The sequence below is a fragment of the Cheilinus undulatus genome, linkage group 15 (assembly GCF_018320785.1).
Source record: "Cheilinus undulatus linkage group 15, ASM1832078v1, whole genome shotgun sequence".
In the NCBI taxonomy this organism is placed as follows: Eukaryota; Metazoa; Chordata; class Actinopteri; order Labriformes; family Labridae; genus Cheilinus; species Cheilinus undulatus.
The window spans coordinates 44,682,188-44,701,380 of record NC_054879.1 but is presented as its reverse complement, the minus strand read 5'-3'; the positions used below and the strand labels follow the sequence as shown (position 1 = coordinate 44,701,380).

The 19,193-nt window shown below is 37.8% G+C and overlaps 1 protein-coding gene across 1 annotated transcript; it reads right to left on the bottom strand.

Moving 5' to 3' along the window:
• Positions 1–1,160: 1,160 nt before the first annotated feature.
• On the bottom strand, positions 1,161–18,734 carry LOC121522256 (fibroblast activation protein, alpha). Its single transcript, XM_041806425.1, has 26 exons — positions 18,443–18,734; positions 18,191–18,272; positions 15,078–15,167; positions 14,885–14,979; positions 14,717–14,791; positions 14,547–14,599; positions 14,285–14,357; positions 12,116–12,236; positions 11,877–12,031; positions 11,506–11,603; positions 11,266–11,395; positions 9,116–9,154; positions 8,935–9,033; positions 8,782–8,852; positions 8,634–8,687; positions 8,406–8,530; positions 8,207–8,257; positions 7,711–7,809; positions 5,996–6,065; positions 5,701–5,895; positions 5,517–5,571; positions 5,320–5,419; positions 2,158–2,216; positions 1,990–2,062; positions 1,771–1,844; positions 1,161–1,584 (listed from the first exon to the last, which is right to left on the bottom strand). Exons 1-26 carry the CDS (start codon positions 18,443–18,445, stop codon positions 1,483–1,485), a joined length of 2,241 nt encoding a protein of 746 aa, XP_041662359.1. The 5' UTR covers positions 18,446–18,734; the 3' UTR covers positions 1,161–1,482.
• Between the last annotated feature and the right edge of the window lie 459 nt (positions 18,735–19,193).

Here is a 19,193-nt window from a genome sequence, read left to right as displayed (position 1 = left end):
GCTCATGTTGGTAAAGGTAACTTAGCTATAGATAATAGAGCTACCGAGTCAACAGACCTGGCTACCATCACCACTGGAATGAAAAATTCCTCTTGACCCAATCCCATCTAACCTGATAATGATAGCTAATGAAGCTATGTAGCTAATGTACCCAACATGGTTGAAGCTAAGCTCACAAAGCAGCTACTTATGTAGCTAAAATAGCCTGGAGTACATTTGCTAAAGCTCACGTTGCTAAAGCGGAATTGGCTTTAGATAATGGAGCTACTTAGGGTGCTTTCACATTAGGCCCAGTTGTTAGTAGTAAAGTGATTAAAAACTGCCTCCCAGCCGTCTCCCCTTTTATTACCAACATCATCAACTCCTCCCCTTCTGGCCAATATTCTGGAACGACCTCCTCCTCTCATCAGACTTACTGCTCCTCTAAAGCTCCTCTGAAACAAGGTGTCCCCCAAGGTTCAGTGCTTGGTCCCCTCCTATTCATCATCTACTTGCTCCCTTTCAGTCACATCATTCGCCATAATGGACTTCACTTTGACTGCTATGCTGATGACATCTAGCTATACATCTCCACTACCTCCATCACCACAGATACACACTCCTCCCTAGCCAACTGCCTCTTTGAAGTGAAAACATGAAATCAGCCTCCAAATGAACTCTTTCACCCTATCCCCCTCCCCTCACACCTGCAACCTTGGCGTCACTGACAGTCACCTCTCCTTTTATCAGCAGGTCACCCAGCTCACAAAAATCGCCTTCCTCCACCTAAAATAAAGTCAGCATCCGCCCACTACTCTCCTTCCCTGCAGCTGAAACTCGCATCCACACCTTCACACCCCCCCCCCACCACCACCACCACCTTATTGACCTCCTCACCCCCTCCCCTAACCTCAGCTTTAGCAGCTTTTCTCTCTTGTTAGGTGAAATTCATCCATGAAATGAAAACAGTGGCTTACTGTTTTGAACAAACTCTTCATGGAGAGTAGTTTTTATTGAACAAGCAGCAGAAGTGGGGGGAGCTAAATAGCACATCCCTACATGTCATCTTTCATTATTGTTTTGATTGAGCGCCCCCTGGTGGTGGAATTTACATACTCTTCATTTAAGGCTGTTTAAAACATATAAGAGGCATTTTGAGAGATATAAAATATGCATAGTTGGATTTTTTAAAACAAAGTTTATTTCTCTTTCATAAGGGCATGTCTGCAACACATTTTATATACTCAACAACAAATCAGTGCAGCGAAACACAGCTTAGACTGACATAAAATCCCAAATGCATGCCATGGCTTTAAGTACGTATAAAATGTAAGATAAAATACAAATGCTCATTTGCAAAAGTAATAAAACCACCATTGCACAAAAATAATTGTACTGGGTTGACCTGACATAATCAATGCACACACACATAAAAAATACACACACACGCACACACAAAAAGTGTGTTAATGTTGGATAAAAATGCAGTCACAGTTTTCACATCTATTTGGGATTAACAAGGCATTTCTGCAGGAAGTGGCTCATGAGGGTGTAAGTGTGATGGAAGGCTGATCCTCTGAGTGAGTGGTCCTTGTCAGTGTACCACTGAAACCAACAAAGACATTAGGTGAGTTTAGAGAGTCTGTTATGTTACCGGATCACATCATATTTTAAATAGCTTATTTTATGAGTAGTGCCTGATAAAACCTGCCAACTCCCCCATGCAATGCTGTATTTCATCACCATGTTCAAGGCCAATATTAGCCCCCACTTCCCTGAGCCAATATTTACCATCGCCTCAAAGTCCACCTGCGCCTCTACCAGAGCTTTGGAGATCTGTGCTGCCTGCTGAAAATGGACGTTGTCTGCACAGGAAAGACAGCGTTTTCACTACGTGACTGAACATTAAAGCTCCACTTTCCATTAGTGCATTTGTGCAAAGCTTTGCTGTGTTACCTGGCACACTGTTGAGAAATAGAGCTCAAAAATAGAACATATTACTGGACGTACCATCCGCTGTACCGTGAACCAACAGATAATCTACGTCCTTGAAGTTCTTCGCCCTGGCTGTCACTGAAGAATTCTGTTAAATAAAACAGAGATTCCCCCCTTTAATAAACATACTTTATCTCTCAGTGAGTGTGCTATCGTGTTTAAGCTGACATGTGAAATATTTACTTTGTAGGAGTCTGAGTTCTCTGATGGCTTGCCCATATAGCGTTCAGTGTACACTGCATCTGTGAAAGAAAGACAAGTTAATACAACTTCACAGAAAACACACTCCAAACAAACTCTAAAATAGATTGCTTGTTGCCATAAAAAATAAATGTTATGTTTCAATAGAGATGGGTCTTGTTATGGGAAGGATCAAGAATTCTGTGGTCTGAGAAGGTGCTAGAATGTGGATAAAACTGTGTTGCATTATAGCCTGATGCAACAGTTGCTGGAATTATTTTGTTCTCTCATCAATCTTCACTCAGTACCCCGTCATGACAAAGTGAAAACTGAATTTTGGAATCTTTTAAAAATGTATTAAAAGTAAAAACTGAAATATTACATTGACATAAGTCAGCGGTTTTCAAAGTGTGAGGTGGCTCTCCCTGGGGGGTGCCACAGAACTTCAGGGGAGGCGCGGAACCATAAACCAAAAAAAACAAAAGTGATTTGCTTTGCTAACTTCTGCTGTGCATAAAGCAAAATGAATAGACTTAAAGTTACTTTGAGGCAGTGATACTCAACGTGTGATCTGTGATTATTAGTGTCTCTTTGATGTCTTCATTCTAAAAAGAAAACCTTAAAAAAGGGAAACTTTTTTGCCCCTTTATACCATTTTTTGACACTTTTCATCCATTTAAGCTACCCTTGGTCATTAAATACCACTTTTTCCTACTTTTTGCCCATTTTTGCCACTTCTTTTTGCCACTTTCTTCCAATTTTTGCCCTTTTTCACCATTTTTTGCCACTTTTCGCCCATTTAAGCATCGTTTTGCCATTAAATACCACTTTTTTCCTACTTTTAACCCATTTCTGACTGCTTTTTACCCATTTTCTACTCATTTTTTTTGCCTTGTTTTTGCCACCTGTTCCTCATTTTTTGCCACTTCTCACCCATCTTCTTCACTTTTTATCCCCATTTTTGCCCATTTTCACCCATTTTTGCCATCTCTAACTTAATTTTATTGCTACTTCAAGCCGTTTTTGCCACTTTTCACCCCTTATATTTTGGCTCTTACAAGGTATTTTTCAACAGTTTGGCTCTTTGGTTGAGTAACACTGCCTTAAGGATTATCAGAGCAGAATAATCAGGTAGTATTGGGAATAAATTCATTACTGAAACCAAATAACAGATTACTTGGTAAAAACAGATGTTTAAGAACATTTGCAGACCAAAATATCAAAGATATAAAAATGTTAAAAATATTTAAAATTAGACATTAATGTTAAAAAATATGGTTAAGGTTTTTTTCAGTCTGAATCTTTATGTGGGTGGGGGTCCACCGAATGAATAATTTTCTCTTAGGGGAGGCTCACTCTCACACACTTTGAAAACCCCTGACATAAGTATTCAGACCCTTTGCAACTGATTGGAGTACAGCTGAAGTGAATTAAATTGATTGGACATGATTTAGAAAGGCACACCCCTCTCTATAAATGGCTTCACGGGTGACAATGCATATCAGAGTAAAAACCAAGCCATGAAGTCAAAGGAACTCAGAGACCAGGACTCTCCCAAGAGCTGGTCTCTTAACCAAACTGAACAATTGGAATAGAAGGGCCCCAGTAAAGGGCCTTTTAGATTGCCAGGGCTCCGTGCCAGTTCTGGTTCCTGAACCTAGTTTGGAACCTGCCGGCGCATTCAAACCGGGATAAAATTGGTTCTGAACCCGAAAAGTTGGTTCTCAGCTGGAACCAAAAATAGTTGGCTCTTTCTTGGGAACCGTGAAATCATCAGTGGGCGTGTCACATTCTAGGTTGTGAAGACGAGCAGAAAATGGAGAAAAAGTGGTTTGCTGGAGAGACAAAATGCTTGGTTGTAAGCTGGGCATCAACAGAATTCCAGGGGAGGCTGGAGACTAGAACAAGGAAGAGCAAGTTACATACTGAATTTGCAGAAGAGATAGTGAAGACTGGGTTCACCTGAACACCAGACCAAATAATTAATAAACTTAAGAAACTGAAGAAGGAATACCAGAACAGCAGGAAAGACCTGAGCAAAAGTGGAGCTGGATACATGCCCAGCATGTCCTCCCATTTTGGTTCAGGTTAAACTGGTGTGAATGCAGGCTGGTTCACCAGAAAGCACCAAGGTTCTGAGACTTCAGAATGGAACCAGAGACTGGGCACAGTTTAAGAGGGACAAACGTCACTGCAGCCCTCAACTGACCTGGGCTTATGGTAGAGTGGCTGGGCAGAAGCTTCTGAAAGCCTGCTTGGAGTTGGTAAAAAAAAGCACCTGAAGGACTGTCAGACTGACATTCAAAAAAACCCAAGTTGAACAGTTTGGCCTTGGTGGCAGCATCATGCTGTGGGTGTGTTTTTCAGCAGCACGGATCTGTAGGGGTTGAGGGAAAGCTGACTGGAGCAAAGTACAGAGATATCCTAAATTTAAAGGTACAGTGTGTAAAAATGGGACTATCAACATCTAACAGTCAATTCTGAAATGTGTGATGCTCATTTCTCTGGTGATAACTGTGGGAACCAGTGAAGTTTAAAAATCAATACATGCTTAACTGTTATTTTGTTCCTTCTATGGTGCCTTAGAAACAGGCAAAATGCAAAAATCCAAGATGGCAGCTTCCTTGGAGGGGACCCTCCCTATGTATGAATAAAATGCTTATTCTGAGTTAATTTAAAACATAAATTTAAAAAATGTGTCATCAGATGTCAACACTAATTTAGATCAATCTATTTATAAATGTTATGTTTCATTTTAACCAAGCTTGTTTTGCTAAATGCTAATAGGCTAAATATTACACACTGCACCTTTAAAAAAACTGTTCTGTTCCACAGTGCTAAGGACTCAGGCTGGGCCAGAGGTTTCCTTTCTCTGGTGAAAATGACCCTGAGCACACAACCTAGAGAACACAGGAGTAGCTTAGGGAAACTGTGAATGTCCTAGAGCGGCCCAGCCACAGCCCTGACCTGAAACACCTCTGGAGAGACCCTAACCCTGCTGCCCAGACAGAGGCATCGGCTTTAATTTCAGTCTGTTAACTTTCATCTAAAATCTCCTCACAGGAGCTTAAGTTAAAACAAATTTCCCAGTCTGATATTATCTTATGGAGTGCAAAGCTTCACTATACAAAAGAGTTATGTTGTATGTGCTGTGTGTATACCAACCATAATATTCCCACTTGGCTACAGGGGCGACTGCTATTCCACATTTGAAGAGTCCAGTTCCAGCACCCAGGGCCATGGAGGAAATGTAACCACCATAGGACTGAGGATCAGAAATTTTTACATTAATAGAATATTTAAAATAAGACTGAATAGAGGAATAAAAGGTTTATAGTGGAAAAAAAGACTGAAAAACTCACCCAGCCCCATATTGCTATTCTGTCTTTATCAATAAAGCCCATGTCGATGAATTTCCTAAAATATAGACACTCTATTTACTGAGCAGCAATGACTGTAACATATAAAGATGCAGTAAATCACACTTTTATTAATACAGACATTAACTGAATGTAATGTCACTGAGGTGACTGGAACACACTCTACCTCACAGCTGCCATCTGATCTTCAACTTCAAACGTCCCAAGGCGCTTGTAAATGGAGTGCAGTATATCGTCACCTTGGTAACCGCTTCCCCTTCCATCGAAACTGGCGACGATGATCCCATGTGAACTGGAGAGGTATGTTCCCCAGTTGAGCTTGAACCGATAGTCAACCCGCTGACTGCATGGGCCTCCATACCTGCACAGGTCAGCAACGGGCCAGAAATGGTCAAATCTTAATACAGGCCCGTTTTTTATTTGAAGTGCCACATGGTAACGAAGACACGCTGTTTACTCACACATCAATGAGGAGAGGGTACTTCTTGGATTTCTTGAAATTGGGTGGTAACATCATTTGATACCAGAGATCTGTCAGAAACAAAAAGGATATTAAAAGACACATTTATATCTTAATAAATAAAGATTAATTCTCTATTGCAGACACTTTCAGGCATACAATAATTATGCTCCTGTTTTTCAGATGTCACCACAAAAGCCATTACTGAAATTCAACAAACATAAAAAAACAAAATGTTTGCCTTAACTAATTTTTCACTTTTATGGTAACTTGCATGTTGATTGACTGTATGAATTCTAATTGATGTATTTGATGGTGGAAAGTTTGATATGCTCAACTTCAACCTTAATTCAACATATTAACAGAAGATACCAAAGTGCTTTAACCACATATAAACCTTACATACCGTAGATGTTGTGCATAATTAAACCTACGGGGAACATACACTGGAAATTAACCTTGCAGTGAAGTGAAAGAGAATCTACTGTGGCATAAAAATTATTTTGTTATTTAGTCCATGTGCATGTGATGTGCAATGTCAGGCATCACACATTCCCTATTATTTATGGCCAGAACTTAAAAGTCACATATTTTGCAAAAAAATTCACTTTTTCAGGCTTTTTTAACAAAAATCTGTGCCCCTGGCCTGTCCACAGTCCCCCCAAAATTCAGAAAAATCCATTCCCTCCCTACTCTCTTTCTCCACCTTTCAGAAAATGTGTGCTGAAACAAGCCGTTCTCAGATTTTCCCCTCATGATGTCATGTGGGGAGTTAGCCCAGCCCCCAGGTTTGATTAGCCCTCCCCACTTGGTAGAAAGTTCCGCCCTCCTCTTCTGATCAGAGGAGCCACATCCATTTCCTGAGAGGGGCGGAGTCAGATAGCTCAGTAATATTTAAAGCCACAGACACAGCACGTTCTGAGCAGGGCTGAAACAGAGGGATTTCTTAGACATGCAAAAATCATGTACTGGTGTGTTGTTGTTTTTTTCAGAAACAAACTTCACAGGCCTTTTTTGGGGACCTCTGAGACCAATATAAACTTGTCTTAAAAGTGTAAAATATCTGACCTTTAAGGATGTTTTTTCAAGCCCATTTTCCGAACACAGCATGAGATCTCAACAGATCACATATTGGCACTTTTTTGCACAAAGAGCAATTGTTGCTCAATAAATGCTGACATCTTTTTTTTTTTTTTTTACCAAGTCTTCATTCGACGTTTTTTGTTTTATACCACAGTTAATACTGTACTGTGGACTTGTTGCAGAGGTATTTTTGTTCAATGAAATTTTGAAAGCGTTAAATCCCTCGCTTACAGTGTTAAACAGGAAAACAAATTTTAACAGCTTTTCACCATACTAATGTGAAAATCATTCAGAGTGATAAATTCAAAACAGGAGGTCAGCAGTGGAGAAGGTGAAACTGAGCAGTGTGAATCTATGTTATTGTTTTGATTGAAAGCCCCATGGTGGCTGAATTTTCGTTCTGTGATTTGAAGACTACACTCAATAAACTTGATTTATACTGATATTTCTCTCTTTCATCTACATCTTTTTAAATCACCTTTTTAAAATAACTTTTATGTGTACGTGGCTGGATATGATGGAAGGTATTCGTCTGTTTTAGAGAAATACAGCAAACTTGGTTGTACAATTTACAGTGAGAATAAAGACATTCTAGTCTATTCTGCAACAATAAACTAAGAAATGTTGTCTTACCAAATCCTGCTATCTTAAATGTACCATGTTGCATTGTTGGCATTTGGAATTCTGAAAGAATATTTTTAATTTCCTTGTTGTCCTCAAGAACGGAGATCTCTGAAAAAAAACAAAAGCAGAACAAAAGCTACTTTTAAATTGGTTTACTTTTATAACTTTTAACAAAAATGAATTAAAACATGTCAGAAATTTTATTTAAACCTTTATATCCTTAATCCTTTATCATAATCATCACTAGCATTGGATGCTTGAGGCAGATCTTAGAACGCAAAGAGCCTCAGTTATCCTCCCCTTGGGACCCATTTGAACCAGACGTCTTCCCCCACCCCTTCTTATGTTTCATGTCTTTATATTCAAGTGTAGAAAACTATACAGAGAAAGAGAAATGATGAAAAATCATCAGATATTTTTGTATTTTTTGCAAACTTACACCCGGCATATTTGAATAGAGTTAGAGTAGAAAGTGAAACCTGCATGATTTCATCAGCATACAGACCTCCACCTGCTCCTCTGTTGTCCATGAGAGTGTAAAGGGGAAATCCAGGTCCTGCTTAGAGCAAAAAATACAAAATGCATTCAGGGTTGTTCACACATAAAGTCATGTGTATGACTTAGGAAGTGAGTACAGGTGTTCCTAACACATCTGCTGTGGATGGTTTATTGCTTAAAAGGGAAAACGCGGGTGGCTAACTGACCGTAGCAGTCCATTCGGTAGTACGAGGCGTCATAGCTGAGATAAGCTGAGTTGTACTGACACCTGTCCTCATACAAGCCACAGGTGAGACACTGAGGGGCCGAGGGACTGCTTCCAATCATGACCCTGGCAAACAAACAAGAAGCAACCTGCATCACTGATGTCACCGAGGTCATGCTATGTGCATGCTAAAAAAAGGAACACAAATAGGCAGTAAGCAAGACCTTACTTGTAAAGATTTCTCTTCACAGGTATTCCTTGGTACTCGTTACTCACAAAATATCTATAGAAAAAAACGTAAATCAGATTTACATATTTCTTCATATTTATCTTTAAGTTTAGAATTTTTCCAGTAAATTTAGGGCGCCATCACTTACATTGCATCTCTTGTTAATTTGGATATGTAGATGACTTCCCACTTCCCTGAGGTAATAGGTGTTGCTTTGCCCTTAATGAGAGTAAATATATAACTCAACACCAAAGAAAAGTGGAGCGCAGCTTATTTCTCATGCAGCAGATAAAATACTTACATCTTTGACATAATGGATATGTTTGTAGCCCTGAGTGTCGCTCATCACTTTGTAGAAACTGAGTTTATCCTCAGAGAAGAACAGAGGCAAGGGCACATACTGGAAAAGACAGATGTTTTATAGAAATACAAACAATTAACAGACATTTAAGAGTCAACAGAAGTTCATTCTGGTAACTTACATGGCCGACCCAGCCTGTCTTGCTTGTTTGCTCAAATTTCTGTAAAAAAGCAAAGATGTAATCACGTATAAATGAATGAAAGGAAATAAAGAGCGATGCTGGGCAGTGGAGAGGGTGGGATGTGTTCTGTTTAGTTTACACATGTGCCATATTCCTTCTATTTTTTGATGATTTTACTGAACTCTGGGGGATGTTCAGCGCCTTGATTTATTTCCATCCCCTGATTTATACTTTTTAATAACATTTTCTCTGAGTTGCTTGGAGTGTTCTTTTGCCTTCATGGTATAATAGTAGCCAGAAATTCTGATTAACCAGTGACTGGATCTTCCAGACACAGGTGTCTTTATACTACAATCACTGAGACACATTAACTGCACTCAGGTGATCCCCAACTGTGAGACTACTAGCTCCAATTGTCTGGTCCTCTGTTGAATTAAGTCAGTTACTTTGCAGGGGGTGAATATTGCAGTCACTTATTTTGTATTACATTTTTGTATAATTGACATTACTTTGCAGAAATCTACTTTCACTTTGACAAAAAGCATAATTATATTGAACATGATTGATTTAGAAACTCAATAAAAAGGTAAAACATCCAAGGGGGTATGTACTTTATAAGCACTAGATATGCTCACTATTGTTGCAGAATCCATTTTTCTACCATAAATCAAACATTTTTATTCAATGCATGCCATTTTACCACACAGTAATTCACCTATTTATGTTACAATATGTCCATGGGGATCTACCTTACTGTAATTTGCCTGATATGTAGACATCTAGGGCCTTTTAAGGGGCTTGGACTTTGCTGTCTGGGACAGGAGTTCTTCCCAGGGGCTTCTTTGGATAATCAAAATCTATTTTGATGCTATTTTATTCACTCCTGAGCCCTTATTTACATTCAGGTCATCACTGAAAGTAATCTTAGACATATATCTCATATTTGAGTACATGGCTATATCTTTAGTCCCCTTGGAGCACAACAGCCCAGGTTATTTCCTACCTATGCTGATGGTAAAACTGCCTACGCACGTGGGTTTACATTCTTAAAATGACATGAATCAGTCTTCAATGACCTTAGCATGGGCTTCAGATATGGCTGTGGCTGCAGAATCCGTCTCTGTTAATCTGTTAAAATGTATTATTCTTTATATGAACTATGATAAGCGTATAAATGTCTATAAAAAAGATCTAACCCTATCACTAAACACACCATTAATAATGCTTTTCATTCCACAAAAAACTATTCACCTTTTTCTCAAAAGCAGGGGATGTTAATGGACAGAATATTTTCAGTGTACCCTCAAGTGTGACAAGATTGAGTTCCACTGCATTAGAGCAGTGGTTCTCAACCTTGGGGTCAGGACCCCCTTAGGGGTAGCGAGACACTGAGAGGGGGGGTCCCCAGATTCCCAAAAAAACCTTATAATATTTCTAAAATTCCTCTGTTGCTACTTTACACCAATTTTGCCAAATCTTAAACAGTTTTCATCATTTTCTCCCACAAATTTTAACAAATTTTTGGCATTTAATGCTTATTTTTGCCATTTTAAAGCCTTTTCAGCCACTATTAATTCCACTTTAGCACAATTTATGCCCATTTTTGCCTTTTTTTCAGTTATTTTTGCCATTCTGACATAATTTTTGCTACTTCTAACCCATTTCTGCTACTTTAAAGATCCAATTTCACCACCTTTCCATCATTTTTGTCACTATTAACTATTTTTTTCAATTTTTAACCCATTTAATTTTTTTTTTAACAAAATAATAATCTTCAAAAAGGCTATATGCTACACAAATGATTTCACAAAGAGACTTCATTGATAAGAGTGGTTCTTTTTTCAGGTTAAACATAAAATATGCATATCACAGCTTAACTTTACAATAGACCATGATTTTGCTGACCTCCATGGGCCCCCAGTTTGGCTGGGCCCCAGAAAGCTCTCCCCTTTATCCCCCCTTATGGACGGCCTTGTCTCTACATGACTATTCTTAATTGTGCATGGCTGTGTTCAGCCACCCTCAGATACAGTGGGGGTCCCCATTCTCTGGGACCTTTATTTTGGGGGTCACGGGTTGAAAAGGTTGAGAACCCCTGCATTAGAGGATCTATTCTGACGCCACACAGGGTTTTCTGACCAGACAGCTACCTGTTTTTCTCTCCAGTTGCTTCCATCGAAGTCATAGATCTGTACAACCACGTAATTCTGTTTTCTTGTGAGCCACTGCACAGCGACGCGTTCGTCTGTAATCCAGTTCACTGAGCACAAAATGTGATCACTGAGCAAAAGGCGACAGAAGATGAGAAGATTTTCACATCACACAGAACACGAGGATGCTGTATTTGCCTCTGGTGTTAAATGATGAAATAAAGTGAAGAATATACGGACCCAGAAGCAACAGACGCTGGAGGAGCCACCTGTGTGCGTCGGGATGGATTTGTAGTATCAACCACAAACAGTTTCACCTTGGTGAGGGTCGACCCAGCCTACAACAAACACAAAAACAAAACTAATTATGCACCATGACTGTGCATGCAAGACTTAAAATAAAAGGACAGAGAAATCTGAGTTTTTTTCTTTAATTAGAAATGTAATGTTTCATATTCACTATTAGTTGACTTTACCGTATTAAGCCAGAGCATATATAAAAGGTATAAGGTATAAAAAGTAATCTTGTCAAATTTAGAGGCAGTTTTTCCTTGAACAACCTGTTTGAAAACCTGTGCTCATAATATTTCATTTCCATGTAAGAATCAAACCTTAGGGTATGGGACAGCCACAGTTTCTGGGTACTGCTCAGATCCATACCAGGAGAACTCCACTTTGTGAACGTCTGTGTCATTAAACTCAGCATAAGCCAAAAGACTGCTGGTTGTGGACCACCATATTGCCCCGTTAGATGCAAACACTTCCTCTGAAATGGAAAAAAAAAATCTGCAATGATCCTGTGTGCAAAGAACGAGTCACATGTTTTTCTGAGGTCTAAAAATGTTCTTACCTTCATAGACCCAGTCAGGGATGCCATTAAGGATCTCATTCTTTTTCCCATTGTGGGTCACCTGAACAGCTTCAGCAGTGACGTCTGATTTAAGAAAAATGTTGTAATCTACAACATATGCCTGTAAAACAAAATTTAAAATGAAAAAAAAAAAACTTTCTATGATATTGTTTGCAAACATACAGTCATGGACGAAAGTATTGGCATCCCTGGAATTTTTCCAGAAAATACACCATTTCCCCCAGAAATTGTTGCAATTACAAATGTTTTTGGTATACACATGTTCATTTTCTTTATGTGCTTCGGAACAACACAAAAAATCTGAAGAAAAAAGACAAAATTGACATAATTTTACACAAAACTCAAAAAATGGGACGGACAAAATTGTTTGCACCCTCAACTTAATATTTGGTTGCACACCCTTGGGAAAAAATAACTGAAACCAATCGCTTCCTCTAACCATCAACAAGCTTCTTAAACCTCTCAACTGGAATTTTGGACCACTCTTCTTTTGCAAACTGCTCTAGGTCTCTCAGATTTGAAGGGGGATTTCGTAAAAAGCACTCAACATATATGGCACGTTTGCAACTTACAGATAGAATTTCTACTGCACTAGATAAAAATATGTTTGCTATTGGCATATTCTTGGACCTCTCTAAAGCATTTGACACAGTAGACCATGATATTCTCCTGTTAAAACTCCACCGGTATGGGCTTCAAGACTTTGTATTTAGATGGTTTAGTGATTACCTTAGCAACAGAGAATAATATGTATGTATTAATGGTCAGGCTTCTAAGAAAGTTAAACTACACTATGGTGTGCCACAAGGGTCGATTCTTGGGCCTCTTCTGTTTCTAATTTTTATTAATGATTTTGCTGTAATGACTGAGTCTTCTCTGCCCATTTTATTTGCGGATGATACAAATACTGTCATGTCCCACTCAGACTTTGGATGCCTAATCAAAAATGCACCTCTAAATGGTTTCAGATGAACAAGCTCTCCTTGAATGCTAACAAATCAAACTATATACTCTTTAGAAACAAAAATTAAACTTTTTCTAAACAGGACTCAAAACTGCTAATCAATAACATTGTAATCAAACAAGTCTCTTACACAAAATTTCTTTGTATATTAGTCGATGAAGGATTATCCGGGAGAAACCACATTGAGTATGTTGGGAAAAAAATGATGAAGTCCTATGGTATTATCAGGAAAATCTCTCACTTAGTTGATCGACCCTGTCTCATGGCATTGTATTACAGCCTAATCTATCCATACTTGATAACTGTAACATCGTGTGGGCTGCCTCATATTCCTCTCACCTTAAAAAGACACTCTTAATTCAGAAAAGATTCTTAAGAATGATATCAAACTCTACCAATCAAGCACCTTCTGCACCTTTATTTAGGAAATTTAAATTATTGTCAGTTTTTTCAATTAACAAGCTTCAAACACGTCTATTTATGTTTAAATTCATTCATCACAAACAAGACATTCCAGGCACTTTTCAGAACTGCTTTCTGGTATCATCAGACAGTCATTCCTATTCAACAAGAAGTCAGAAGAACTTCCAATTACCTCTGTGCCGTACCTCCAGACATAAAAATTTCATCAAATTTCATGGTCCCCAACTCTGGAACTCCCTAGACAGATCTCTTAAACTTTTATCCTCTTGCAAAATGTTTAGGTCTGGTTGGATGAGAGATCTTCTGTACAGGCAAAATAATCATGCCTAGCAAAAATGGATGAAGTCAAAAGTTTATCAATCATTGTCGTTTTGTTGTTTTCTTAACCTTTTATTACTATTACTTTTCTTTTGTCTCTGATCCTTTTGTGGCTTCCTTTGTTTTTTCTTTTCTTTCTTTCCCTTTGGATGATCTAATAGGGTGATTTCGTTTTCGAGGGGAGGATTTTATATAAGCGCTTTGGCTTCTTTCCTCTCCTGCACAGTTGTTTACCTTGTATCTCTGTATGTGTTTCTTAATTTATGATTGTGCATATCAATAAATCAATCAATAATTCACATTACAGTAGGTGGTGGGCCGTATGGCTGGACCAGTTGAGAACCACTGCTCTAGAGTATTAAGGCAGTGTGACCCAAAGTCAGTGCTGTTAAAGTATAAACAACGTTTGCCCTTTTAACTAAATTGCTGCATTTCTCACTTACATATTTGTTTCCTGTGGGGGCCCATGTAAAGTACTGCACATCAGCTGGAGGACTTCCAGTTGTAACAAACGTTCTGGAAAGAAAGATAAAAATAATGAGATTGATCCCTGGTAAATCAGGGCATTTCTCTCTCATGTCTCCATGTGATGAAAAATGATGACCGACTAAACAAGACTTTCATGATAAAAACACTAAGTTTGAATATTTCATGCTTGAGTTTCTGAATCCCCCAGCTTATTAGTGATTAAACAAGGCAACTTACGATCTCTCTCTGTCATAGATGGAGTATGAGGCTGTGAACGAATGTCTCCATTTCTGTTGGATTTCAGACAAAGCACTTCTGATTAGACAGCTGACAACAAACTTACAGCAACACTAGCATTTCAAAGTAAAAAACAGACACACAAATGTATCTGAGGAACCGTTTCTCACCTTTGTGTAATTGCTTTCAAAAGCGATGTATCTCTGATCACCTGACAACAAATAATCTGTCGCATCCACTTGTGTCTGCAGGAAATTGATTGTTAAAATATCAATTTAAGGAGTGAATCATTAGGAAAAATTAGAGTAAAGAAACATGTTGAGAGAAAAGTATCTTACAAAGGTTGAATTGCTCAAATATAAAGATTCCTCTTGTGTTTCAGCGTTGTGGAGAAAGACATTCCCATCTCTAGTTTTATGCAGATACTCCTTGTCTGAAATAACAGATGACAAAAACTGTACCTGTAAGAGGATTTTCTGCACAGAATAAACATTCATACATTATTTATAACAAAAAAAGAGCTCCCTGTACCTGATATCCAGTATAAATTGTAGGATCTCCACCTTATCGTGTCATTGAAGTAATCTTCAATAGTGAATGGTCTTTTGGTCCCACCAGATTCTGAAATGAAGCACATTTGTCTTTATTTTGATGGAAGCAGAGCTACCACAGAGCCAGGACACTGGTTCCCGATCTTATTTACTTAGCCCCCCCGACCCTACTTATATCTTTTTTTTACACATACACAGAACAGTAACAAAAATACACAACAAAATGAACAAACAAAAGAAAACAGACATTATTACGGCCTTGGTGTTGGATAATCTGGGATGTGGTAATGTGTCCTGGCTTATACAGTGTTAAGGGGGAAAGGATGCCTGTAAGGTATAGTTGTCCTAAAATAATAAAGGGGGGTGGAACTAAATAGACACAGTAAGGGATATTTTTTTAACCTTGACTGGTCTGTCTTGTTTGTTTTTTTTTTCATTTATTTACTACCTCTTCATTTATTTTATCTTCCTTACGATGTATAGTTCAACTTTATGATTTGATTGTTATCTAGCTGTATTAATGGTATGTGTGCATAATGTTCAAAAAAACCTGTTAAAAAACAACAAAAAATACCCCAATAAAAAAACAAGTATTAAGACAATTAAACCACATGTCTTAACACACAGGTGTCAAACTCAAGGCCTGGGGGCCAAATCCGGCCTGTGGAACAGTTAAATCCGGCCTGCAGGATGATCTCATATTTCTATTCTAACTGGCCCATCATACTTTCATACTTTGAGCATTTTAACTCATAATTTTGACTTCTCATATAATATTTTGAGCTTTAAGATTCACAGTTCTAATTTTTAAGTGATATTTTGACCTTTTTAACCAATTATTTTGTATTCTATCTAATATTTTCAACTCCAAACTTTGACTTCATAATCCCATAGTTTGAACTTCAAGACTCACAATTTAAAATTTTAAATCATATTTTTACTTTTAATTTCATGATTACAATTTTTTTTCATATTTTGACCATTTAAACTCATAATTTTGACTTCTTTCTAATATATTTGCAATAAATAAAACATTATTTTTCAATTTTAAATTTTATGCTTTGACCTTTTTATACAAATAAATGTACTTTTCTCAGATTGTGAGCCTTTAAACTTTTCTTTTTAACTTTTTAAATGTCAAAATCATTTATCATCAGTGCATCATCACGTTTTTTTTTCATCTTTTATTACTGGTGAAACAAGGTTGACAGTTTATGGCAGGGGTGTCAAACTCAATCACAGCAGGGGCCACATTCTGGATTTAGGTCTGACCTGAGGGCCTAACAGGGTCAACATTTAACCATAACTGTCAACCTCATTTTCACCAGTAATAAAACGTGAAAAAAGCACTGATGAAAGATCATTTGGAAATTCAAAAAAAAGGAAAAATGATGAGTTTAAAGGCTCAAATCTGAGATAAAAATTCCAATTTATTGGTTCAAAACATCAGAACACGATATTAAAAATAGAAAAAGAATGTTTTTAAAGAGAAAATATACCAGGAGAGAGTTGAAATCATATGTTTGAAAGGTCAAAATATGAGATCATATTTGAAATAATGACTTTAAAAGTCAAAATATGACTTAAAATATAAAACTGTGAGCCTGATAGTTCAAAATGTGGGATTAAAAAGCCAAAATTAGGAGTTGAAAATGTCAAAATATGACCAAGACTTCAAATTGATGACTTAAAAAGTTGAAAATATTAAATTGATTTAAATTCAAAATTGGGCATTTAAAAGGTAAAAATATGATTTAAAATGTAATAATAATGTATTTAAAATGTCATAATATGAGAAAAAATTGAAATCAGGTGTTTAAAAGTCAAAATGTGGGACTAAAAAGCCAAAGTAAGGAGTTGAAAAGGTCAAAATATGACTTAAAATTTAAAATTAGGGATCTAAAAGATAAAAATGTGAATTATAAAGTCCAAATTATGAGTGGAAAAGGCCAAAATATGACTTGAAATTTAAAATTAGGGATGTAAAAGATACAAACTTGACATATTAATTCCAAATTATGAGTTGAAAAGGTCAAAGCATGAAATGAAAAGTCAAAATCATACGTTTGAGTCATAATCTTGAGATGCAACATTGAAAATATGAAATAAAACAAATTAATTCTTGACTTTTTATGAAATCTTTCTTACTCTTTACTTTTTCAGTTTTTTAAGCTTAACAAGGATATTTAAATAATCAAGTTGAAGTTTACATTATCATACAGGAGGAAAACTGCAGACCTCATACTGGTGGGCCAGTTATAATACAAATATGATAAGATCTCGCAGGCCGGATATAATCGTTCTGTGGGCCGGATTTGGCCCCCGGGCCTTGAGTTTGACACCTGTGGTTTATGGTTATAAAGGGGACCCTGTTAGGCCTTCAGGTTAGTCCTGAATCCAGAATCTGGTCCCCTCAGTGATTGAGTTTGACAGCCCTGTCTTAACAAAAGAGGCAGTGCTACTGTCAGATGACATGAAGATGAAAGGCATGACATTTAACTTTAAAGTTTAAGCTTAAATTTACACAGACAGATGGCTCTTTATCTGAGCCACTGACACCAGCAAAGGTGTGGTCAGGTGAGCAAAGGTAGCACAAATAGAGAACAGGAAGAGCTAAAGCTCGAATAGAAAATGGGAAAATGACTTTTGACACTTTTGGAACCCCATACATAAAAGGAACCCCGCATTAAGATGAGACTGATTTAGGGCCGTTTTACACCGTAAATGAGAAACTCTACTTTTAATCTAATAAGGAAAATAAAACGTTTAGTTTTAACTTCCGTCGCAAGATGGCGCCATTTCAGCAACACGCTGCACTGCACTCACTCAGAGAAACTTTTCATTCATATCCTCATTCTTTAACTTTGCCATACAGACAGGTTCAACAGACAACTAACAATACAAACCGAACAGTAGACTAAAAGTTAAAAAAAAATAATGTACCAGCAAAATAAATATTTTCATCCTTTTTTAAATTCGTGATATGAAGCTTTGCACGAGTTATTGGTGGTTTATTTTCACATACAACTTCAACAGACAGCACACTCGACACAAAAGACAGCATGCTAACACAGAGCTTGAGCTTTAACTTACTGCTTAAATAAACTGACGTGATTGTGATTAACGTGATGACGACAGCCGCCCCTACCACCCCCAACATCACCTTGCTGCAGCCCTGGAAAGGTGACACAAAAGAAGAGAAGACACTTAATCCACATAGCAGGCTGCCGTTTGGCTGTCATTTCAAGCTAACAAATGAGCCATCTAACTGCTCCATTTTCTTTGCATTTCTTAATGTTTTTCTCCCCCCACCTCTACGAACGTGATGGTAAATCGATTACTGACCATGGCGCAGAAGAAGTCGCGTGAAGCCTCTTTCCAGTCCTAAAAGTCCTCGAGAGTCCGCGGTGAGGCGTTCAAAGTCACTTCTTGGAGGAGTAGCCTTGATAACATAACTCTCCCTACAATTAACGCCTCTAACAATGGCTGGTGAGTTAAAGAAAGACCAAGCTCCTTCCTGCTTCTCACACTTCCCGCTGCATTCCTGAAAAGAAGTCCGACACCAGACCAGACAGAGGGATGTCTCCCTGAAGTCAGCAGCTTGCACAACTTTTCCAAGAGCGCACAACTTGCTGGTACCTCGGAAGTGACTTCTGTTTTTTTTTTTCTTTCTTTCTTTCTTTTTTTTTACCAAGGGCGCAAAATTTCCCCCATCAGCTGAACCTTCCATGCGTGATCCAACACTTTAATTTCACATTTTCAAATAAAACACTGCAGAGTCAGGGAATAAGAAAGAAGAGCTTTATTCTCATTGATTTGATCTAAAATAAAATTACAGTGTTACTCAACCCTGCTCAACCAAAGAGCCACATTGTTGAAAAATACCTCTGCAAGAGCAGCAATCCAAGTAGTGAAAAGTGAAAAAAATTGTAAAATTGGCAATTTAAAGGTGTCAAAAATGGTCAAAGAGCAGATGAAAAGCAGCACAATTCATTAATGGGGCAAAATAGCCATAAAATGGAGAAAAAAAACTGGGTGAAAAGGAGAGAAACAAGTGCCAAAAAGGGCACAGAGTGAAAAAAAAGGGTGAGAAGTG